The 25,671-nt window shown below is 34.3% G+C and overlaps 1 protein-coding gene across 3 annotated transcripts in view; it reads right to left on the bottom strand.

Annotated features, from left to right (window-relative positions):
- Antxr2 (ANTXR cell adhesion molecule 2) overlaps positions 1-25,671 on the bottom strand; it is a 136,452-nt gene that overhangs the window by 82,657 nt on the left and 28,124 nt on the right. For all 3 annotated transcript variants that reach the window (XM_074041914.1, XM_074041915.1, XM_074041916.1), the window contains 4 exons: positions 22,322-22,382; positions 19,688-19,786; positions 17,846-17,915; positions 5,456-5,534 (listed from right to left, as the gene is read on the bottom strand). In XM_074041914.1, coding sequence (XP_073898015.1) covers positions 5,456-5,534; positions 17,846-17,915; positions 19,688-19,786; positions 22,322-22,382 — 309 coding nt within the window. The remainder of the gene's footprint in view (positions 1-5,455; positions 5,535-17,845; positions 17,916-19,687; positions 19,787-22,321; positions 22,383-25,671) is intronic.

The raw sequence follows: 25,671 nt of genomic DNA, 5'->3' as shown, positions 1-25,671 counted from the left end.
ATTATTATTCCAAAAGAAACAGAACAGCAGTGGTTCCAAGAGGAAAGGAGGTCTTTCGCTATATTTTTTAAAGCAGAGATACATTTAAGAGATTGAAAAGAGACAAAGGGAAAGAGCTTCCTAAATACAAAACTTCTCAGACTTTAATCTTAAACTTAAACCTTAGTTTCCCCACTTTCAAACTAAACATACAGCAACTTTCATTCCCTTGTTTAGCAAAAAATTATGAAGCAACTTTCTTGGATAAGGACGGTGAATAAGAAGCAGCACTGACAATGTACCAAGCCTGCATTCAATGTCTCTGGGCTGGTGAGTAAGGCCAAGAAGTAAACAGGAAATTGCAGCTCAGTGTCCTGTGTGTCCTGACTGAGCCCTGGGTGCTCTTGAAGCATAGAAAGAGGCTTCTTTATTTCTGGTTGTTGCACAAGGACAATCAGTTACCAAAGTAATAATGTCTTATTTTGTTTTGTATTTCCCATAGCTGTGAAAGTCCAAAGACATCATCCCCCTAAGGAGCAAGATTACTAACATTATTTTACCTAATTGCCATATCTGAACATGCATGGAAGCCTGACAGTCACTCAAATCTAATGCCTGGGTACTTGTCAGTGTTTCCCACTACTCTCTTCCATTTTGAATAGAGAGTTCATGCTCAAGTCAGCAAGTGGATTTCCTCAACTCAATCTACTTTCCATACTCAAAAAAAGATAGTATTACTGCCACATGCCAGAGAAGTTTGAGGCTGAATACAAAATATGGTCAAATATAGTAAGAAAAAAAAAAAAACTTTCTATGATTAGCAATATGATACAGCAAACTGCAATATTTGTTATACTGAAATAATGAATAAAGTAATAAAAGTTATACAGAAGAGGAAGAGAAATCTTTGTACCATCAGTCTGTACTGAAGGAGGAAGGTCTCTAATGACCCTGGGACCTTTTCTCAGCCTTGTTCTACTTGACCTCTTCCAGGAGGTCAGTCTTCTCTTCCTCTTGGAATTCTGTCCTTTGTCTTCTCTATTTGTTAAGTGATCTGGTTTTGCCAGGTCTTGAGCTTTTGTCTCTCACTTTTTAATGTTATTCTGATGAGCAAAATAACAATTACCTTTTTTCCTTAGCTTGATTAACCTTTAAACTTTAATCAAATCATATTTCTTCCTGACTATGGGTCTCAGACCTCCCTTTTCCTAAATAGTTGACTTTAGAAAACTTATAATTGCAAAATCTTTCTCTGGCCTTTGAAAAGCTTATAAAGCTTTAAAGCTTCTTGCTAATTGACAGACCCTGGAGAAAAGTCTATTTCTCAAGGACCTGGCAGCTGTTGCTTTGAAAAGAAATCAAATTAGACTATGTCCCTATCTGAGTCTCTGCAGAAGGGTAGGAGTCCAACACCAGTGGCCACCTAGTCCTAAGTTTTAACACTGCCTCCTATTAGGATAAGAGAAAGCTTACTTTTACTTTAGGCAAGACAAACTTACAGAGTCAGGTGGCTCATAATTTCTACGACCCTGGCTCCTAAAAGTTCTCCAGCCCTTGGTTTCAGCAAAGTTCCAGTCAATCTCTCTTCCCTCGTGCAATAATAGTTTCAAATAAGATCTCCCTTGCTTGTTTCATTTTGTCCAGTGCAATTTGTCTTTCACACTACATATTCTTCCTATTTCAAAATTCCATTAACACTAAACTCTCCCATCCTTTTTTTCTACTATTTCAACAAAAGTGAAATTTATTTCAACAAAAGTGAAATTTATTTCAACAAACGTGAAATTTAAATAGTGATTTCCAGCCCTGGTCCCTCACTCAGACTGAGGTTATATCTACAATGATCCATTTGATTTTGGCTATCTCACTAACTCAGCATGTATATAGTGAAAATACTCTTCATCTCCAGATTCAGCTCCATCTTTAGATGACGGTAGCATCATTCTTCCAGACCATGGGATGCAATATTTTGGAATCAGTCATTCCTTCCAAATCAAAAGACACTTTATAATATACATTTCTTCATCAATGCAAATTTTACTATCATTTCCAGCACTGTTTCTACCACCATGAGTTAATTCTGAACCAAAGTTTTGGCCTAAATTCTAGCATTCGTTTCTTAAAAGTGTTTTCTGTGTCTTGTTTGTTTTCCATCTTAATTCTCTTTCAGAATCTAGTCTTCCCAAAATAGCATGTTGCACCATCACATTCATGCCTGAGTCTTTTATAAAGACACTATTATCTATTTCAGTCAGATTTTATGATGTCTCGAGCCAGTAAAACCTAAAATAAAAAAAGAATGGAGCTTTTCACACAGACTTGCTGGCTAATCATTCTGCCAAATAATAATACACAAGGAAAAGTAGGAGGGAGAGGGATATAGAGAAATGAAGAAGACAGGTCAGAGAAGGAGAAAAGAAGAAAGAAGGGAGAGAGGGAAGGGAGGCTGGTTCTCACAAACTGCTTAGTTATGTTGCCTCAATCAAAAGATATTTTAAAATTAAAATGGCAGGAGGACAATTTTAGAATTAAAGAATTTCTTCAAGTTGAATAAACCATGAAAAAACACAAACTTTTTTTTCTTTTTGTATTTTAGTATTAGCATCTCCATGTAATACAGTTTGGGTACTATAGGCTTATAGAACAAACTATAAATTCTGTCCGGTGTTTTAGGTTATTCATAAACTGGTCTAAATTTTCTTTTCTTTTTCTTTTTTTTTGGTTGGGATTGAGGTTTAAACTCAGGGTTTCATGCTTGCAAAGTATGTACTCTACCCCTTGAGTCATGTCTCCTGTCCAGAAGAAAGGCTTCCCTGACTGGGAACTGAACCCAGGCCACAGTGGTGAGATTGCCCAACACTAACCACTAGACCACCAGTGAGTATCTAGGTTTTTTTTTTATGATGGAATGGGATTTGAACTCAGAGCCTTGTACTTGCTAGGCAGGTGCTCTACCACTTGAACTACTCCCCTACCCCTCTAAATTTTCTATTTCCAAATTTTCTTTGTATTTATTTCCACTTTAAGCAAACATATCTGCTTTCAATTCTTCAGCACATCCCACCCTGTTTCTTGTTTCTATGCAATGTGCTTTCCTGCCTTCTCTCTTGCCTACACCTTGCTCTCCCTTCAAGGCCCAGTTTGTTTGGGTTCCTCATAAGAGAAAAGATAAAACCTTTCCCTTCTTGCTATAACATACTGAAAACTAGGGGATTTTTTTTTCCAATAAATATGTGGAATTTTGTTGCTTACTTCATTCCAACCATTTGTTGGCAACTCTCAAGATTCTACTCCAACCCAGACCTCTCTCTACAGCATCAGACTTGCATACCCAGGGGCCTCTCTGACATCTACTGAGGTGTCTCATAGACATCTGTCACTAAACAGTACCAAAAGAGAATGTACGTTCTTCCAGAAACTGCTCTACCTGATGACTATTCATCTTTCTGGTTGCCCAAGCAAAAAAATCTTAGAACTATTTTTAATGTCTTTATTGTTGTCACACCTTACATTTAATCTGTCTACTCAAACTCTGAGTTCCACCTTTAAAACATATTCAAATTTAACTACTTCTCACCATCTCTACTGCCATCACCCAACGAACCACTTCCTTCCCCATCTCCTAGGTTACTGAAATAGCCACAGAAGTGGTCTCAATATTTCCACCTTTGTCCCCACTGGTAAAACCTATTTTCACACAGCAGCCAGAGTGATCCTTTAAAATACTAAGTCAAATCATGTCACGTCCTTGTTTCACTCAGAAGAAAAGCTCATGTCTTCACAGTGACTCACACAGCCCCATCTGCTGTCCTCTACTCCATTTCCACCACCCCTCTCCTCGACCAAAGACTCTTCCTGGCTCTACCTCTCTACCCCCACTCCAGCACAGAGGCCACCTGGCGCTTCTTTAAACTTACCAGGTACTGTCCCACCTCATGCTTTGTTTTAGCCCCTCTGTCTGCATGGGACACTCTTCCATCAGGTGGTCTCCAGGGCTCAATCCCTCACTTTCCTCAAGTCTTAGCTCAAATCTGATCTATAAGAATTACCTTGACCCCTGATTTAATATCACAACTTTTCCCCATCTCTGACATAATCAATATTCTTTTTTTCTGAAATCATCTTACTCTTGAAGAACTTTTAGTCAAATTATCCTCCTGAGAATAAGCAAGACTTAGCTAAGACTTCCTTATTATCAACCTATAAATTCCAGATGAGTGGTTTAACTTTAGCCACCCTGCACATAAAAGTAATACAGGGTATAAAACAGGAACCAAGAACTGTTTTCCTTCCTGCAGGGAAAAGAAGAAAAAAAAAAAAAGACAGCTGGAGGTGAAGAGTAGGAAGGGTGAAGAAAAAGTGCCCTTTCCATGAGCTAAGCCCTGAGAAACTACACACTACAAATATTTGTAACCTTACCGACCACATCCTAACAGACCAGAAAACCTACAAATTGCAACATACACAAAACCTAAAAATTGCAAAACATTACAGATTAAAAAAAATAGAGAAAAAACTAGCTATTTTCAAAATAGAAGGAAGTATCAATAAAATTATCCAAGGAGTTCAAAAGTGCACAAGATTCCATCTGGATGTTTATTTTCCCTGCAACAGTCTCACAGTGAGAAACACAACCAGCTCTACACAGGTAATACTGAATTGTTTTATTTTGTTTCTGGAGGAAGGATGTCTCTGAATTTGTAAATAAAAATATACAGCCACAAAACCATGAGATATGAGAAAATCTTAAGTTTGGGATTCTGGTCTTTTGGAGGACAAGAATTTTTCTTCTCTCTTTTCCTTCATTCTTTTTCTTTTCTCTTATTTTTTTTTTGATTTGATTTATATATTTTTTTACAAAGGAAAAATACTCTTAAAAATAGTAACCATATGGTCAATCCAACTTAGTACTTCCGGCTTGCATGATCTACAATATAATATCAAAACTTTCTGTAAGTTCACAAATTAGCGATGAGAAAAAAAAAAACTTTCTTATAACTGGAGTTTATATTTCAAAATACTGCATTTTAGGCAACGAAAACCAATAATTTCAATTAAAATACAGTTTCAGTGTACTTTCAAACCAAGAAGTATCAACATTTAAGATGTAAAAAATAATGTCATCTCTTAAATGCACAAATGATATTAGAACATGAGAAATGTCTTAGATACTAAATTCTAGTCTTCAAAACAGAAAAAAATTATCATTTCCATATTTAATGTTCTAAGAAATGCTTCATTTTCATGCTGTTACCTTGATTTTAAGTACAACTTTTGTTTCACAAATATCAAAATAAAATGTTTACTATCTTACAATTTCTTTCAGATGGAGGTAAAATATATTCTAGAAGTTTTTACTTGTATTGCTCTCTAATATTATTTTTGTGCCTTCTTTATTATTTGATAATACAGAGTTTCCACAGATGATTTCTGAATAGAAATGTTATTTTTAAAAGGTAACTAACTTTTCACTTACACATTCTGTGGCGGTGATGATTAATGAGCTTGAAATGACAGATTTTCCTCCATTAAAGCTCACTGAAACATCGAGAGTTCTGAAAGAAAATTGAAGAAGACATAATTAAAATAAATTAGAAACTACAGGATTATGGGAGAGTTTTCTTTTTTTTATTTTCTTACATAACTCAAAACTGGCTAGAAAATATACTTAAAGAGTAAGGGTAACAGCTTTTGATTAGTTATGCTAATTTTTCTTCCATCTTCTATTCTAATTCAATAGCCAAAGGCAAATTCCTTAGGTGATCTAATTGTTTTTTAAAAACCATTAACATAAAAAGGGAAATTAAGAAACTCCTTAGTCCAGAGAAATGCTGCGAATATTTCAGGTCACAAAACTTAAAACAAGAAAAATCCCTACCTTATTTAGTTTATTTTTCCCTGTTTCTAGATATTAATATCATCACCATATCACATTTGAAGAATACAAAACCTGGAAGTAATATACCATTCAAGGATGAAACATAAAGAAAATAAAAATGACCAGGAGAAAGTGAAGAACAAAAAAGAGAAAGAGAAGTGATGGCAGGCATTTTTGTAGGTGGTCCCAGGATATTAAAATATCCAGACAAAGCTAGAAGAAAGAATGCATCAATTACATCATACTTGAATTCACCCCCCATCCCATTCCTGGAATGGTTTTAACAGGTATTGCTTTTGCACTTACATACATGTGTACACAGTTTTTGCACTGTATTCACACTCCTACCCCATTTTCCCAATATCTCACCCCTCCCACTGGTACCAACTGCCACCCTGGGCAGGACTTGTTCTGCCCTCCGATGCTCCAATTTTGCAGAAAAAAGAAAGAAAAAAAACATGACATTTTTGCTTGTTTGTGATAAAGGTAGATACGCAGGGAGTTTTCTTGTGATATTTCCATGTATATATGTATTATAACCCCAATTGGTTCATCTCTTCTATTTTTCTTCATTCTACCTTTATCCCTTTCTTATGGTGCTTTTCAGCCAGTTTAAGAATTCTATATTCATTTCTGTATAGAGAGTTTATCAACCATATTCATCTTCTTAGTTTCCTTCTTTTACCCTCCTCCTCTTGTGCGTGACCTCCCGGTAATGTAACCAGTGTTTCATAATATTGCTGCATTTGTATTAGGTCTATAGTCCACATATGAGAGAAAATGTGGCTTTTAAGTGAATTTCACTTAAAAAAAAGTTCTCATTATGAAAATATGATTTCAAATAATAATTAAATTTCTTTAACTCAGGTTTTGGTCATTCATTTTTGGGAATCAGTTAGCCTCGAATTGATGCCCTTTAATAAACTTTAAAAAAAAGCTATAGCAAGATATAAAGAAAAAGTAACAAACTGTTAATGTAAGGAAACAGTTCTATTTCAAAATAGTTTACAAAGTATATTATAATATAATAATTAACATGCCCACAAATCAAAGATAAAGCTATCTATTCATTAAAGCAGAGAACAGCAGGTGACATTTTGTTAATATAATATACACTATTTTTTTTTTTCTTTTTTGTGGTTCCGAACTTTGAACTTAGAGCTTCATACTTGCCATGCAGGTATTCTGAGACTTGAGCCAGGCCTTCAGCCTGACACTTCAAACACCGGTTCTCATCAAATATCCAAAATTCCAAGAATTAATAGCCAGAAACTTTGGCATAATTACTCAGTTATTAGAATTTTGCTACTGTAATATTTGTCACATAAATATGGAAAATTTCTTCTCTGTGCCTTTCAATGTCAAATACTACTTATTATGGACAAGATAAAACACAAGCACTCTCAAGTTGCTGGCAGAATTTTCAATCAATAAAAGCAGGGAAGAGAGAGGAGAAATAGAATATTTAGTCCTTGCTAGGTGCTGGGTACCATCCTAGGCATTTTATCAGCATCATCTTATTTAATCCTCACAAAAGCCTTTGAAGTTAGTAGTAGTTTCACAGTTTTACAGATGAGTTGCAGGGGCCCAGAAATCTAATTACCTTGTTGAAAGTAGCAAAGCTATAGAATTCTACCTAATTTTGGACTCTTTCTGTCATATCACTGAGGCTTGATGAAATAATGAAATTCGGTGAGGCTTTTCTTCCCTTAATGTATTTAGTTTGGATTCATACAGGTATACAGCCACAGAGAAACAACGGCAGAAGTTCAAGCTAAGTTCTTATTCAAAATTCAGAAATAAAAGTACCATGTGCTAACTGACTGCGCCACTGGAGCGCCCTGCAGAATACACATGTAAGTAAATATAAAAACGATAAAATAAACAAAAGCAAAATTCAGAAATATTCCTATTAAAATATTTCTTATAACATAGTAACTTCAAAACATTTCCTGGTTTTTTTTTAAAGGTTTAGCTAAATCCAGAAAAGAATGAGAATTTTGAGCATTTGCATCAAATTAACTGAATTCAGGCACTAATCCAACACAGAATGCGCAGTGGCCTAGTTAAGAAAGAAAACTTAAACCTTATTGCTTATTCTGCAAAACCAAGTGCCTTGTTTTGTTTTGTTTTAATGACTAAGCATAACTGAATCCAAAAATAATCTTTCCTTGTTCCTACTTCTCCTACTTTAAAGCATGGACCAGGAATCACACGACAGGGTGGGCATGGTTTTATTTGGGGGGAAGATTATTTTGATTCATAATAATATATGTTTGTTGGAGATAATCTTACTAATCCCCTTTAAGATATCATTAAATATTGATTGAAGTTGTTTATAATCTGACACCTAGAATTCACCTGAAATGAGCCAGTTCTCTAATTGAAGAAGGAAACATTCACAGTTTTCAATGCTTACCAAAATGGAATAAGAACACAGGATATAGTTTTGAAAGTAAATTCAGTCCCTCCTCTAGAAGATATGCTTGCTGGTAAGACTTTTAGCCAACCAAAATAACTACATTGGCCTCAAATCTCAGTCTCATATAATGTGATTGGTATTAAATAAAAAAGAACTAAGTCTCCATAGATATGGAAATCTACTTGATGATACTTTTGATATATGTACTTCCTTTGAACAATAAAATCTTCACCTTCCTGAAAGTTGTAGTAGCATGACCAAAACATTACCATAAGGAACAACACTAATGATTTCAGGTTTTATTGATTTCTTACTGTGAGCCACACATATTAATTCATCTTATTTAATTCTCACAGTAGCCCACTGAGGTACACACTAGCATTATTTCTGCCTTCCAAATAAGAGAACTGAAGTTTAAAAAAGTAACTTACCCAAATATTGGATCTCTGACTCTATAGTGAAAGCACTTTCACTGTGCAATATCCTACCTTAATCCTCCACAGGTATTATAGGGTCTTACATTTAAGTTTCTGTCATGGACACCAGCTTAGTATCACTTTTACAATTTTTTATATATTCATATATTTTTCATGGTTAACTAGAATAACATTTACTATATTCTGAAACAAAGCATTAACCTTGCCTATGAATTTATGTGTATGTTTTCTGGGAAAAATTTTCAGAAATGTCACAAAAGTAAAGAACATAGTTTTGCATTTGAATTTTGTTTTATTTTTAGAAAATAGTTTTTAAATTATTGGTATGATGCCAGCACCATCACAAACCTGGTGCCTTTGCCCAAAGCTATGGGCACATTACTGGAACACACTGTTAAAACCACCTTATCATCTAACCTAAACTCAATACCTTACCCACCATTACCAATGTCATACTGTATGTAATATCTCCCTGTATCTATGGGTTGTTCATCCCTATCCTGCATAGCAGTTACTTCTGACTGGCATGAGTCTAACAACAGAATCCGAGAATCCAGAGTCTTAGTTAAAATAATGAGAAAAATGTATTAAAGCAATGGTGTGTCTGCTTAATTCCAGATATAAATGGGAGGTAAGGGGAAAGTTTGTCTTTATTTGTCCTGAATATCAAAAAGAATTGAAAATGGTGATAGATTCAGCTCATATGTTGGGAAACCTGGAGTCCTGAGTTTGAACCTGCATCACTCCACTCAATCTTCCATTCCTCAATCTATAAAATAAGAATTGTACCTATTTTAGAGTTCCTCTGGAAGGGGATCCTAAAAACCAATGTACATAACATGTGTAGCACAGTGTCTAGAACAGAGCAAGTACTCTATAAATGAGTGAACACTGGATAATTATCTAATGAGTTATTCAGAATATCAAGGATTTTTTTATAAACCTTTTAGAGCCACAGTTTTAAAAAATAGTATAGATAATGTAATGTATAGCAGCAACTAGATATATATGCAGCACATTTTTGTTTAACGAATTTCTTTTTTTGTCATTACTGGGATTTCATCTCAAAGCATTGGGCTTGTTAGGCAGGCACTCTGTCACTTTAGTCACACCCTCCAGCCCTTTTAGCTTTAGTAAAATAAAATAGGGTTTTGCATTTTTTGCCCAGGTCACCTTGGACTATGATCCCCCATTTATGCTTCCTGTGTAGCTGGAATCACAGGTGTGTACCACTATGCCTGACTTACTGAGGTCTCACTACCCTTTTTCCTGGGTCGGCCTCAAACCGGGATCTTTCCTATTTCTACTTCCCAAGTAGCTGGGATTCCAAGTATACAGAGCTGCACCAGCTTGTTTAGAGAATTTCTCTTCTACTTACTGACATAAAAATGAAGAAGGCAGGGCTGACAGTGGCTCAAGGAGTAGTGTCTGCCTAGCAAGCATGAGACCCTGAGTTCAACCCCTCTACCCGAAAAAACCATAGAAGGTTAAGTTGTTCAAAAGTATCTATAATGTCGTTTAGATTTACATAAAATAACTTTTCAGCGCTATTCCTTTCCTGTTGTAAAACATCTTGATTAAGCCCAACATTATAACTATTTTTTAGCTATGTGTTTAAACATTAAGCCTAAAACCACACTCCAAATTGGTTTATGAATTTTTGCCAATGAATTCACTGAATCACTCACTCTTTTACTAGTTAAATGAACAAATATTTCTTAATTGCCTATAACAGCAATAATAGCTATTGCAAAAAATATCACAGCCAAACCAGGTTGTGCTTGATAATAGGGTTACAATAACAAAACAGATTATAATTTAACTGAAGGGAAGTCACATAATCACAACGCAGTGTGATACTAAGTAAAGCAGATACAAGCAGAGGGGTATTAGAGGACCATATGGAAGACACAACCAATTCAGCCTTGGCACTAGAGCCTCAACAAAGTTTTCCTGCAGGAAATTACCTATAAAGACAAATCCTAAGGAATGACTGGGTTATAGGGAATGACATTTAACAAGAATCCACGCAGATGGAGCACCTGACAGGCTTGGAGGCAAGAGAGGCACAAAACAGTCACGTGTATCTAAATACCAGCAACACAGCGTGTCAGAGGAAGGAAAAAAACATGGCTTTGGGCTGGAAAGGAGATGGGGGAAGACCATGAAGCATCCAGGAGGCCATGTCTAGGCTTTTGAAATCAATCTTAAATTGCTAAAGTTTGGTAGTATTGTGGTCAAGGCTGAGTTTTACAAATACTGCTCTTACTAATATTTGTAAGTACAAGGCATGAGTTTGAAGAACAAATGCTAGCGTAGAAAGACCAGCTAAGAAAGTCTCAATCTATTTCAAATAAGAGCCAAAGTAGAAATGAATTAAAATAGTGGCAATGAGGGCATGTGAAAATGAAAATTGAGAGATTAAGAGAATGAGAAGGACATGGGTATTTATTGGATAAAAGAGGCAAGGAAGAAGGAAAAAAAAACTTTCAAAGTTGCTGTCTTAGAAGGAGATGAGTAGTCTTACATAGGGAACAGGAGAAGAAGTAAGTCTGAACAAAAGGACATGAGTTTTCTTTGTAACCTCCAAGTTTAACATGCCTATGAGAAATTCAAATGACTGAGTAGACATTTGGGTAGTAGACAACTGGACAGTGAATTTAAAGGTAAAGAAATTATCTTGCCTGGAAATCTGTAACCCATTAGCAGAAGAAGGAAGCATCTGAGATGAGTTCCGGATCAGGAATCCATCCACTGTGAAAACTGACAGTTGAGGGAATATAAGAGGGAAATGAGCCTGAAGTAATACCTAAGAAAAGATAACCAAGGTGCAAAGTCATGCAAGAGTGGGAAGCTCTTCCAGACAGAAAGAGTGTCCCATATGCAGATGGTGCCTGAAGGTAAAGGGAGGTAAGACTGAGAGCTGACAAGTCTTTCAACTTCCCTTTCTATAAATTGGTTCTACATTTTTTAACATTTCTTACAAGTATCTTAATCTACTCTTTGTTCCTTTTTTAGAATAGTTTCTTTCAAAGTGGAAAGCTAAAAGAAACTTCAGCACCTAATCATAACAAAAAGATTGTCTGAAGTAAATTTTCATGTGAACTGGTAATTAATAGTGATAAAGCTAAATTCAAGTGTGCTAAATACATCGATAAGAAAATTTATTAAATAGTATTGTGATGATATAAGTTAGTAAATAAAACTCAGTAAGTCCTAATAGTCACAGTACTTTTATTTAATACCTAAATGTGTATGAATGTTCCAAAATAGGAAAATGGCTTAATGCCATATGTCAGAGATACTCTGATCTGGCTTTATGCATATCCAATAAAAGAGTTCCATTTTATGATCCACTAAAAAGGATGAAAAAATTAAATAAAATTGTGAAAGACATTTGCTGGAAGTAATAAATAATTTACCTCCAATTTGCACACACTGAAAATTAAACTGGCAACTACTCAAAAAGTTATTAAAATTATGGTGACTTAAGATATTTTCAAGTCTAGTGCTACTATTTAACACTCTGCAGTGCTTTTTAAAAGTTAGTTTTATGAATAATAAAGATTTTTAAGTTGAAAAAGGAGCTTTATATTTGTGAAAAGTTCAAAGATTTCACTTCTAGTTATAAGTAGATATGTGAATACTTTCTTTAAAGTGGTTAAAGGATTAAATACATTCTTATTTTAGGTTATCTCAATATATATATATATAACTAAAATTAAAATTCCAGCCAGTAAGATTGTTAGATTTTCAGGAGAAAAAAATCTATATTTAGAAATACAATGAACAACAAACCTAAACTTGTATTATGATTCTTTTCAGCATTACACTGAAAATAATCCCTTTTTCATTGACTGGTGAGTTTTCATAAAATACTAAAAATATGCCAGGAAATAATCACTCAATTTTAATGACTTTTATTTTAAAATGTCAAATATTTTAGTAATAATGAAGTTTTGATAATATAATATTTAGAAGCAGATATGTAAGAGGATTTAAGTGCATATTTGAGGAATATTCTCTTCATCACCAATGTAGCTGTTCCTCTTCAAACACTTATATAGTTACTAAAACACTCACTAAACACTTTTAATTTCGGAAAGATTTTCTTTTTATTGAGCTGAAGTGTGCTTCCCTTTATCTGCTACTCTTTTTTCTTTCTTTGTAGCAATAAAGAGTAAGTCAAACATTTTGCATGACATGAGGAGAGCAAATGTGTTATATCTGAGTTGTACCTTCCTCCAGTATTACAAATTGCATTTTATTGAACATTTTCATATCTGGCAACATCTTGTTGGCCACACCTACACCTGCTGAAATTAATTATTGAACCTCTTAAAGACATTTGTCTAGAACTGAATATAATACTTATAATGTAGTTACAATGCAGATTAGATGAATTTATCATATTGATAGGTATAATCAGAAAGCAATATACTATGAGAATGAATAGATAAATGTTCTTTATAGAGGGAGGTGGACAGAGAGAGTTCTCGATGCTTTAACCCATTTCACCAAGGTTCTAATGTGTATACTCCAAATAAAGACATAAGTAATCAATGATCAAAAAAACTAAGTCTCATTCCTTACAAAAGAAAAGAAAAGAAAAATGAATACATTTGTGATTTTATTAGCTGCTGTTAATGCACTGAATTAGAGGTTCTATACATATGCAAACCCACACACACACATATACACATTATGTTTTTAAAAGAAAAAGAGAGCTGTGGTAAAAGGCAGAATTTAGCCAATCGAGAAAAAATGATTAGAATTAATTTGATTCCAGACAAAATAGACTAGGTTTAATATTGAAAAAAATAACTCTGTAAGTCCAGCTCTAACCCCGAGTCAGCCACAGTGTTCATCTAGTGACCCTTTGGTATCAGAAGCTTACAGTTTTCCTCATGTACTGATGTCCCACTTCCTTATGCAAAACACTCTGTCAAGTGTCCTCCCACACTGCCTTTTAAAAGAATTAATACTATTACTTTATCTGACTTAGATTTTTATTTCATATTTGCCAGAAGATTCTGGCCAATGTTTTTGAAAGCACATTCAACTATACCATATGCCTCCTTAAATCCTCTCTATCAAACGAGCTGTAGGATAAGGCTCTGGTTCATTCTGTTCTGTTTTTCAATGTGTTGTGTATATTTACTCAATTTGTTCTGTTCTTCTTGCCAAATTACGGGTTTGAGAACTCAACTATTGCAGACCAGCTGTACTATTGTTGATGTCTCACAAAACAAGGGTCAGAGAATAAGCAGATAAGTCAGTAGGTATGATACCTGCATAATAAATTGTGAGACTACTGCCCTGGAAGGGGGAAGAGGTTTGAACTTTAAAGAGGTCATCTTAGTCGAACTTTAAAAAGGTGTTTTGGTACAAAGGAACCACTGGTAGAAACAACTCCTTAATGCAGATTTATTGCTGGTAAGACAGTTTGCTTAATCATATGGTATTTTTAAAGTAAATCATGTCCAATGAAAGAATAGAAGAAAACAACCTCACTACTACCACTCTTACCTTCTTTTTTGTTTAAATACTAAGAAATTGTTTACCTTAGACTGAAGTTTAATTTAGAAATAAAGAAATTCAATAAACATGGAAGTCTCTCACAGAAAGTTCCTCAAAGCCCTGTTCCAATTATGCTCAACAATAATATTCCTGGATAGGATCTGCCCAATTGTTTATAACGTTTATTTACTGTGTAACATCAATTTTTGAATGCAGAGAAATGTCTTAGCTACTCTGCTACATCTTTAGTCCCCATCTACAAGTAAAGAACTTGGTGTTAACCCTCTTTTAAACCAAACCCCAGCTGGTAGAGTGGCTCAAACGGTAAGAGTGTCTGACTAGCACGCATGAGGCCCTGAGTTCAAACTCCAGTACCACCAAAAAAAAAAAAAGTTAACCCAAAATCCACAAGCTTTAAATTTTTAAAAGAATAAATCTTTTAAAAATGCACTTCAGGATAAAACATAAATATGAGAGAGGAACTGACAGGGCAGGCTAATGAGATGAGGCACAAGTCCATGGATCCAGCTCTGAGACCACATATCTGGCTTTGAGGCTGTCTGTCTCGGGTTACTTCACCAGTGTGTTGTTAATTATTTAAATGAGAGAACAGGGGGAACTGTGACCACATCTGTCACCCACACACAGGGAAGACCTCCATTCATTGCTGAGCCAGATGTGTTTATCTGAAACATAGACTAACTAGCTACTTAATGGGTTTGAATCCTTAGCCAAAAGCTAATTAGGCAAACCTATTAAGCATCAGTCACCTTACAAGGCTAAATTGTTTCAGTTGTGTTGATTTTATTCCAATCTCATAAGAACTCATCACCTACAAAAGTATCTAAAGAAAATTCAAGGCAAAAGAAAAGGTCCAAATTACTTGCAATATACTAAATAGAACAAATAATGATGTCCTCAAATACCCAATATGTTAACAAATAAAATCTTCTAAAGCTGTGCCTCAGAGTGGTATCATTTGCCTAATAAAGAAAAATTTAAAGGGCAAAAAATTATTCCTTTAGATAGTTTTCCAACCCAAACATTCTCAGTTTGCCTGTAGGTGAAATATTAATGCCAAAAGCTAAATAAATGATGATATCTCAAATATGATATTTATTATAGTATGTATAATTTTTAAAATCATAGCTCACAAGTAGTTAGCCTATCTATAAATCATTAAAGAGTATCAGTGCCCCTTATAGAATTCTATTCAAAAGGAGACTGCACCCAAAGGCAAATGCTAGAGAAACAAATTCAATGCCTGGGTTAGAATAGGCATATTTCATTCTTAATTTCTTTGGAGAAGAAAGTCAGCTGCCTTCCTTAACTTCATTATTATTAAAAAGTCAGATAGTTTTCTGTTCTTTTAATTGTATATACCTCCCCAAAGTAAAATTCAGACCAGTTTTCTCATATCTAATCTAGGTCCCTCACTCCAGTAATAAATGACCTCATTTAGTTCTTTCTAATGTAAAACAAAACATTTAAGAAAATTCATTCACCTTTTCATCCAACAAATGCTTAGTGAGTCAATTATGTGTCAGGCCCCAGGTGAGGTACTAGGGAATGCTACAAGAAATAATACAAATGACATTTTTCTAGCAGGAGACACACCATAACAAAGAAGTGCTTTGGAGAAAAATTAAAATATGAAAAGGGAATAGGAAATTATGGACCAAAGAAGGGAGAGATTGCTTGATCAATTATGATGGCCAGAAAGGACTTACTGTAAAGATGACATATGAACAGGATTTGAAGAAGGTAAAGGAACTGGAGCCAGCCATGAGGGGAGGAGCATTTCCACCTAAAGGCAACCGCATTTATAAAAGTGCAGACAGGAGAGAGAGTGAGCTGGCATGGTTAAGAAACAGCAGAGGTCGGTGTGACCATAAGTGAGCAGAGAAGCAAATAGGAGATGGACTGTGAAAGGAAGTGAGGCAGCAGCCCCTGTAGAACCTTGTAGAGGACTACAAATGTTAAGTCTTTGTACTCTAAGTGGATGAGGAACTTACTTCAGACGATTTTAAGTGGAGGAGTGTCATACACCTATTTATTTTAATATGATTGCTCTTACCAAGGACAGAAACAGTAAAGCCAGCAGAAAAGCTAATAAAACCAGCAAAACATGACAGTAACTTGGTCTAGGATGGTGGTAGAGAAGGGAGTGAGCTAAGATTGGATTCTGGACCTATTTTGAAATTAGAGCTGAAAAGCATGCTGACATGGACAGACTATGTATAGAACAGAAAGAAATTAATTGTCATTCAGAAGTTACAACAGAAAAGATGGAGTTTCCAATGACTAAAATAGGAAAGAAAAGTTGAGGAGCAGCTGGGGGGAAAAATAAGGAGGATCAACAAATTCAATAAAACAGACCAAACTTTAATAGACCAGTCATGACTAATACAAGAAAGTCATTGAATCCTACTGTAAGTTTGGGGAGAAGATGGCCCTATGGTAAACTGACATGCCTCAAATTTCCATTACCAGCTGAATTCAGCCACAGGCACATTGTCAATAACACTAGATTCTTATTACATGGCAAGGTAATGAAAATGAATAATAGTCTTACTTTCATTAAGTTCTATTATGCCGCACCTTTTGATCTGGTTAGAACAGAAAGTTCATACTATTCAAATTTATTTGTATGACCAGAAGTGCTATTCCACATATATCTTCAATATTTAAGCATCCACAAAAGCAAACTGCTCAAGGCAACATAAAAATACTAAAATGATTCTCTTTAGTTCTATGGAAGAAGATATAATCGTCACTCTGAGCACTAATTCAGATTTCGGATCCTTGCCTTGTATATTTAATATTTCTCTGTTCTATGTGAAAGAGCAATATAAAGTATGCCCAGAAATTGTATTTGACCAATTATTCTACACAATTGCATCCATTGCTATGGGGCTAGAGGACATCTCAAGTATTTACAATCATTTGCTTCATATTAGAGGGGATACAAAAAAAGTCACAAATGGAAATACTGAGTTGTTAACAAAATGATTGGCATATAGATGATTCAAATAGAAACCAAACCTCCAAACCAAATAATCCTTATTGTAACCAACTATCAAGATGGCTCGTTGCCACACACACACAAAATATGAATATAGACCTTAACAAAAATGGGATATAAATTAAAGCATAAATCAGTAAAAATGTTCAAATACTACTTAGTCTGAGGTGGACCATAATGAGCTTGTTTCAATTGCTCTTTAAGATATACTATATATTATAATAAGTACTCAAAAATCTCAGTTTGGAAGTCTGTGCATAAGTAAGTATGTGTGTGTGTAAATATAATATCTTAAGGTTCAAAATAATGGCTGTGGTTCTGATTATCTACTGTCTTTAACAACAGTTCTCAAATCTATTCAGATAAATATTTACAGAACATTTTAATGAATATTTAGAAATAAGATAAAACACATTAGCATTTTCAATGTACTATGGATATAATTGAAGTATTAGCAATAATTAATGTATAAATTTCACAATTTAATGCTCACTATGTACAGCAAAAAAGATAATAAAACTGCAATATATATTTGTCACTTTATAACAATTTGTTGCTAACATTGATTTTAATAAAGTACTTACTCTCCAGCTTTACTCAGGACAGGTGCAGGACAAAGCATAGAATTAAGCTGTACATTTACTGCATTTTCACCTAAAAAAATAAAAAGCCAATAAATTAATAAAGAGTTTAAATATCCCATACAATTTCATTAGTAATATGAAGAACATTCCACAAGCAAAGCTCACATGTGGAATGAGATATGTTAGCATAAAAAAATTAACAAAAGAGGAGAAAGAAAACATGAAAAGTGAAAAGAGATTACATGCAGCATTGGTAAATCACAAATTATGATCTTCTTTACTTAAACTAAATTTACATAAAGCTGTAGGTACTATAGAGATATTGTCTTTTTTCCTGAATGTTTCAAATATCTCAGGTTTTTTTTTTTTTTTTTTTTTTTTTGGCTGTACTGGGGTTTGAACTCAGGGTCTCATGTTTTCTAGGCAGGCACTCTACCACTTGAGCCAATCCACCAGCCCCAAATATCTCAGATTTTTAAGAGTAAATTATGTATCTTTTTTTAAAAAGCAGAATTAGAATAGCTGGAGATAGGAAGATAAATGTCCTAAGGAAAATGAATTCATTCTACAAGTTTAGTAAAATATTTGTATCTATAATACATAAGAATATTTCACTAGGCTGCATGCTTCAATTGCCCTTGTAATTTTAACAATATATGAGAAAAATGTTCTAGACTGGAAATACTTGGAAAGTTGTTTAATCGAATGGGTTATCCTAGAATGTGAATAACAGAAATACAATTTTAATTCCTCTTATTTGTTGAAGGATTTACTTTAATAATAAACTAAATCTTATGCAGCTAAGGATAAAATATTTATTTTATAATCAACTATGCAATCAAGAGGAGTTATGTAAAACTCACATACAAATTATTTCTGAGTAAAAATAAAACTAGTTTTTCCTACTCAATTGTGGAATTTATTATGAAGAGTTTGTTACAATAGATTGTTTTGCTTTACCAAATGGTGCTCATAATAAGAAAAAGATGAAGTAATGATGACATTTACCATGCTGAAATCCTCATCACTTTAATTCAACAAACACATTTTGGACAATTACTGCGTGTGTGTGGCCAAAGCTTTGCTAATTAGAGTGTTTAACACTGTCAAAGAAACAGCAAAATTCTTCATGGATCTCTCAAAACCCAATTCTACTGGAGTTCTCAGGGTTATAGACTCTGCCTTATAAAACAAATTTTTAGAGAACATAAACATCAGTGAGGAAAATGTTTTAATAGAGATCCAAAATGCTCAAAATATTAAGATCCATTTAATATCATTACCAGCAAACAATATTATAAATGAGTGATGGGATTACAAAATAATCAATAACAGAAAAAAAGAAAAAGAGCTATCTTCAAAAAACTGACAAGTTACTACAAAGATAGATAAAGATAACAAGAGACAAAAAATAAGGCAGTATAATAGTTCAAATCCAAAATAACTGCATTTTAGGGCAAGAGTGACAAAAAATAAGTCTGGGAAAAGAGGAATTTAATGAAATGGTTGATGTGGTTCATCCATCTAGAGCAACAATGAAAACTGGATTCAGCAACCTGCTCTGTGCATTATTATCTGTGTCATTCTGGGCAAGTTATTCCTTCAACCACAAAGCATCATCTGAGTAACGAGGCTCCTTAGGATAGGGTCCAGCATTTATTAAGCCTTCAACTAATGTTGCCACTACTAACACTGCTCTTTGTATTATCACAGAGATTTCCTTTCTTTCTTTTCTGACTAAAAACTATAACATAGCTGATTTTAGTTGGGAAAAAGAGGAAGACACTTATGTTTGTGTGCTGTGCAGACATGAATTTGGCACTGAGATTGCAGAGGACCTACTCTTTGTGTAGGTGTCATTTACAGTGAAAACACAGAGGACATTGCCATTCCGACTGCCCAACATGAAGCCTCTTCCACTCACAACGACTTGAAATTCCTCTAGAAGTAAAGGAAAAGAGAAACATGTTAATCACTGCTTTACAAAAAAAGTTGACGATTTTACTTAAAGTATCAAGGCATACAGAATGAATTTCTTTATACCATTCAGTCAACTAGTAACAATGAAAACACAACTCTATATTTCCAACTGGGCTTGCTTTCTTCAACCACCTATGTAAATGTGGTGAAGATACCATTCATTGCCACATAAGGAGACATTATTTTATTCTCTAAGAATATTTCCCAATAGTGACCAAGGTACTAGAATTAAAGCATAATAGTCATTCCAAGACACATATCATACAACATTCCCTAATTTCTATCCTTATAAAATTATCATCAAGAAAGAAAAAAAGAAAGAAGCCTATTTATTTTCTTTTCCACTCTTGGGTATTAAATTTGAGGTATGTAAAGAATTATTCATTTTCTATGGTTCTTAGAAAAGTCATGTGTACTTATTTCCTTTATGTCTCTCCTATACAGAGTTCTTCTTTAACAGCTTCTTCATTTGTTTTCATTTTCTATTACATACTAACTTATATATCGCCAGAGGTCATGTATTTTGGATTATTAATAATCTATGACCAGTGACTAAAGGAAGTTTATTTAACTTCTTGCACCCTACCTATATTGTAGGGACAGGCACTCAGTGTTAGGGAGTGAAAGAATGTGCTAGAAGAAAAGTTAACAGATCTAATATCTGATAGGCTGCACTTGCCTACAAGAGGGAATATTAACTTTTTAACAATGATTAACTTATTAAAAAGGCAAACTGAGGCACAATAAAATGTTAAGGAGTTTATTTGAGCAAACTACAATTTATGAGTTGGGCGGTCCCAAGTCAGAAGCAGTTTGGGAACTCTACCACAGGAACCCTGGGGAAGGTTTTCATAGCTGGAACATGGAAGTAAGGCAAAGGAATTGGTAACACCAGCAACATTCTGTTGGAAAGTTCCTACTTCTATGATTCATAAATCTGTTGGTTGCTTTTGATTGGTGAGCTGAAGTTCTGTTTTTCTTTAGTACACACATTTATAAGACATAGCTCAAGTTTCGCTTATGTTTGTAAATCAAGCGAAAGTCACTTATGAGGCCTAACTGGATTTGCTCAGGTATTCTTTGGGCTTCATCTCCATTTTAACACTCTCCATCCTCTCAAACCTCTCCTGCCTAACATAGTCCAACACACTTATAGTCATTAACTAAGGACACAAAACTCTGCATTCAATGTGTTAGGAAAAAAAGTCTACACTGAAAACTCAAATAAATGCAGGTAAAACTATAAATGTGATTTTGTAAGAGCATGGGCATTAGATCAGACAGATAAGGACCAAACAAAAAAATTACTAATAGCAAGTGCTCAACTTGTCTCTGCCTCAGTTCCTCCATCTGCAACCAGGAATTATAAAATTAACAAATAGTATTTTTATGAGGATTAGGCAAATTTATACTTGCAAAGGACACAGTATATAAACAGCAAAATGTAGAGTTTAATAAAGAACAGCTATATTGTTTTATTTCAGTATTATTTTTCCAATTATTTTCCTTTGTTATCTCTAGGAATTTGTTAATCTATACCTTCAGAAAAGGTCACTCTGCTCTGGGATGTTCTGAGACACTACCTCTCCTAAACATGTTGATGCTCATTACTAGGGAGTCTAGAAGAGGAAGATTTTAAGACCATGTCCAGTGGGCTAGGAAGCTGGGTGGTAAAATATACAATATGTTCCCCCTTTCCCCCTACTTTCCCTTTCTTAGTGATGTCAGATTAAAATAAACTGTAGGTTGAGGGCCAATATGGTGGATGTACTTTGTATACATGTATACAAGTTGAACAATGAAACCTGTTGAAATTGTTCTGTAGGAAGAGGGAATGACAGAAAATGATGGAGGGAGTGAATCTAATTAAGATACATTGTAAGCACATATGTAAATGTCACAATGAAACCACCTGTTCAAGTAATATATGCTAATAAAAAATTTTAAAAGTGAACTCTAGGTCAAACTTTAAAAAGAAAGAAAAATAGGGCAGAGAGAAACAGAGTCTCTGGGCAAGGATGGCTGGGAGGTGTGAGACCTGAGTCTGTTCTGAGCACCAGCTGATGAAGCCACCTGCTTCCTTCCTGCCACCCACCCATAAGTCACTTCCTTATGTGCCTCGAGCTGGCAGAAACTGTATCTTGGCCAGGTTATCCAAGCACGTAGCTCAAAGTCCACAGATATAGTCAGTTAAAAGAAAAGATTTCGTATTTTATTTTGCCATAGGAAAGGTCTCAAATATGAACTAAATATATAGAAGATTCTAAAAGCCTGTCACACAATATGCTCATTATTTAAAATAACACTCCACTCTTAAAAATTTGAATTTAAAATAGAAATATTTCAAGGAATTATTTAAAAATTCTTGCACAAAAAAAAAAGATGCCAAAAAAGTTAATTTTGCTATTCTCTTTTCAATATGAGTTTCAAATCATACATTTTAGCTAGGGAAAAATACAATTTCATACATAGTACTTTTAAATTCTAAACACTTACCCCCAACACAGACACTTGAGGGTCTCAATTCCAGGATTTCAGTACATGATTGAGCTAGTATCTAAGAAGGAAAAAAAAAAAAAAAAAAAAGACCAAGCTGTAGAACTAAATTATAACAAGTGAAGTGAATCATAAGATTACTAATAACCTTGAGGATCTATATTTGATTAGAATAAATGCAAATAAGCACAAATAACATGGTGCTGCCTCAAAAGTCTTAGATCTCCTGTTCAATAACATTCTTATACTTTCTATTAAGAAGATGAATATGCTATCAATATATATGCACTTCTTTATTGGGCAATGTATTTCTAGTCCATTCTCAGACTTAATTCTCATAGGTGCTAATCTTTCTTGTATGCCTCAAACATTATACTTGTGGAACACAGACTTTCCTTGTATGAACCAAATATTCTCAAAAATACAGACTCTGTACTCAAGCATTCCCAAAGCATTAAAACACAATGACTCTACTTCTGTTTCTGAGAAACAGAAAACACCATACAAGGCACAAGACTTCAAGTGAAAAGCAACAGTGATGAAATAAGCTGCTTGTAATGGTCACAACAATGTTGTCTTTATTTTTAGAACTGCTCTGCATTACATTATCAAAGTCAGACAAGTTCCAGATGATCTTTGAGCAGCAATCCCTTTTTGACGGAAGTTGAAGACAGATGATATACAGTGGTTTTAGCATTTCCTGCTCATAACTAGAAAAGGAAGGAAGGACTGCAGCAGGAAACAAATGCTTTCTGAGCTTTCTTTTCTAACAGTGGAAATAATAGATTCTCAGTGCCTAAATAAAACTGTAAAATCCCAGAATTGTCAGTCACATGTGCATCTCTGAAAAGGAGACCTCATTTGTACTCTTTAGGATAGAACTTTTCACGTAGTGAGTTTGGCTTTAGTGATTAGGAAACAAATTTAGTAAGACTTTATTTGAGAAATATAACCAACACTCTGTGGATTCAAGAATTGAGGATCATTGAATAGTGCACTGTACAGTAAGTCAGCTCTTGAATATTGGGGGAGCATGGTGATAAAGAATGAGTAAGTAGCAGAGGGGAAGGAGTTCATTTGATATAAGCATGATACATGCAAAGCTGAAGTACCAAGGCAAAATTCCCTTGGACTATCACTAAAAAAAGAAGGGCAGAAGGGAAAAATAAATCTTTTTCCAGGGATGGCTACCAGTGGGAGGGGGTGGGCACAAGGAAAGAGGGAATGAGGGTGAATATGGTGGATGTGTCCTATATCCATACATGAAAATAGAAAAATGAACTCTGTTGAAATTGTTCTAAGAAGGGGGAGAGGGGAAGGGGGAGAAAAATGGAGGGGGTAAATCCAACTAAGATGTATCTTAAACATATATGTAAATATCACAATAAATCCCCCTGTACAACTACAGTATGATAATAAAATCATTTAAAAAAAAAGAATTGAGGTCCATTGTAAAGGTTATTATGCCTTTTGAAGGCATAATCACCAAGGTCTTTAAATTACTTTAACACAGTTCAGATAATAAGACTGAAGGAAACAGGGTAGACAAGTTTTGCAAGGGAATATATACTTAAAAATGCTCGAACTAACAAAAATGGGCATTATACCTGAGCTTTGGTCAATCTGAGATAGAAGGAGGAGGAAGGAGAGGGGAAGGGGAAAGAGGAGGGAGGGAGAAAGAGAGGAGGAGATGAAAAGGAAGAGGAAGAGAAAGAGAAGAAGGAGAGGAAGAGGAAAGAGAAGGAGAAGAAGAAAGAGTAGTAAGCCATGAAAATGAAAAGTCAAAGGAGAGCACGAAATTCCCAAATATATTATGTCTGTCACCAGTTCTGAAGGAATTTATTTTAAAATAGGTTATATTAAAGAAACTGATTGCATCCTTTGCCTTGCAATCTCTTTATTAGTCATTTAATCACTCCTCTGCCAGCATTAGTGAAAAACATTTCACATATCAAAGAAAATTATGAGACAGATTTAAACACTGCATCTACTAGAATTGGAAATTATTTTCTTTAATCCATTAGAATAAAATAAGTTTAAAATTGCAAATGGATTTTCTAAGGACCATGTGAGAGAATATGCATCCCACCACATAAGTGAGTCATTCTTCTACGAATATTCTCTAATTCTGGAGAATAAGTGCCTTCAGGGACTGTTTCTAGTCTACATCTCTGAAGCTAAACCCTGTTTATTCCCTGTAAAGAATTTTCATTTTAAAGAAAAAGGTCAGAGTGATTTGGCAATTTAGGCTCTACTGAAGTCAAACATTTAAAAAATCATAGTACATTAAGCAAAGTTTAAGAATAGCTCACATTGGTAACATCCTGCAGTAAATTGTATAATATACCTTTATACATAAGAATTCACCAATAATAGCCTGGCACAGTGTTCACTAAAAAATTAATATTAGTATTAAGGAGTATTTACAAATGAAAAATAACATGTACATTATTACCTAGACCCTACTTTATATCCCCAAACATTAATATGTAGAACAAAGAATTAAACTTTCTACTTAAGTACAAATATAATAGTGAAGATTTTAAAAGAACTTCTAACATGATAATAACCACCATTTGTTGGGTACTTGTGTTACAGGAACTGAATTTCTTCAGTTAGTTCTCACAAGTCTTATGAATATTATTATTATTATTTCCATTTTGTTGATGAGAAAACTAGAGCTCAGAGGGCTTTTAAAAATTGCTCTAGAACTATTTGCTTTCAACTAGTGAGCCAGAGGTCCACAGGTATGATTGAGTACAGAGCCCACTCTTCTGTTCATGTGCTCCACTACCTCCAGGTTTGTGGTAGATGGTCTAACCATTTGAAAATGTATCACTTAGCATATCAAAATTAACCTGATTGTTTTCCCTGCACTCCTTTCATGCTACCTAAAACAATCTAAAATCAGCCTTTCTTACCTTAGGAAGTATGTCACTCAGTTTTCATTTTTAATTTGTGGGGGTTTTATGTGTTTATTTTAAAATTACCAATTGGATAAATTAAAATTCCTAGAGCATCTTGTGATTTAGTAATTTATAGAATACCCAAGTACTTAAGACTCCCTGTTTTCTACATTGCCTTTATTACCTCTTTCTATATCCTATTTTATTTGTACAAGTAAAGCTCATCCAGAGCCTAAAAGACAATAGAGGCCATACTTGCATAACAAGCCATCAAAGGCCCTAAGCAATGGAGACACAAACATGTTTTTTAAATTAAATTTGTTACTTTATCTTAGAATACACTTTTTTGTTATTAAGTAATGATGTCAATGGTATTCAGCTTTCATGATTGTAAAATGAATAAGCCAGAGTTTTAAGAACAGAAAAGACATTCAAAACTGAGAG

The sequence above is a fragment of the Castor canadensis genome, chromosome 9, assembly GCF_047511655.1.
Source record: "Castor canadensis chromosome 9, mCasCan1.hap1v2, whole genome shotgun sequence".
NCBI classification, from domain to species: domain Eukaryota; kingdom Metazoa; phylum Chordata; class Mammalia; order Rodentia; family Castoridae; genus Castor; species Castor canadensis.
The sequence above is the reverse complement of the archived record's forward strand: the minus strand, read 5'-3'. Positions and strand labels throughout refer to the sequence as shown.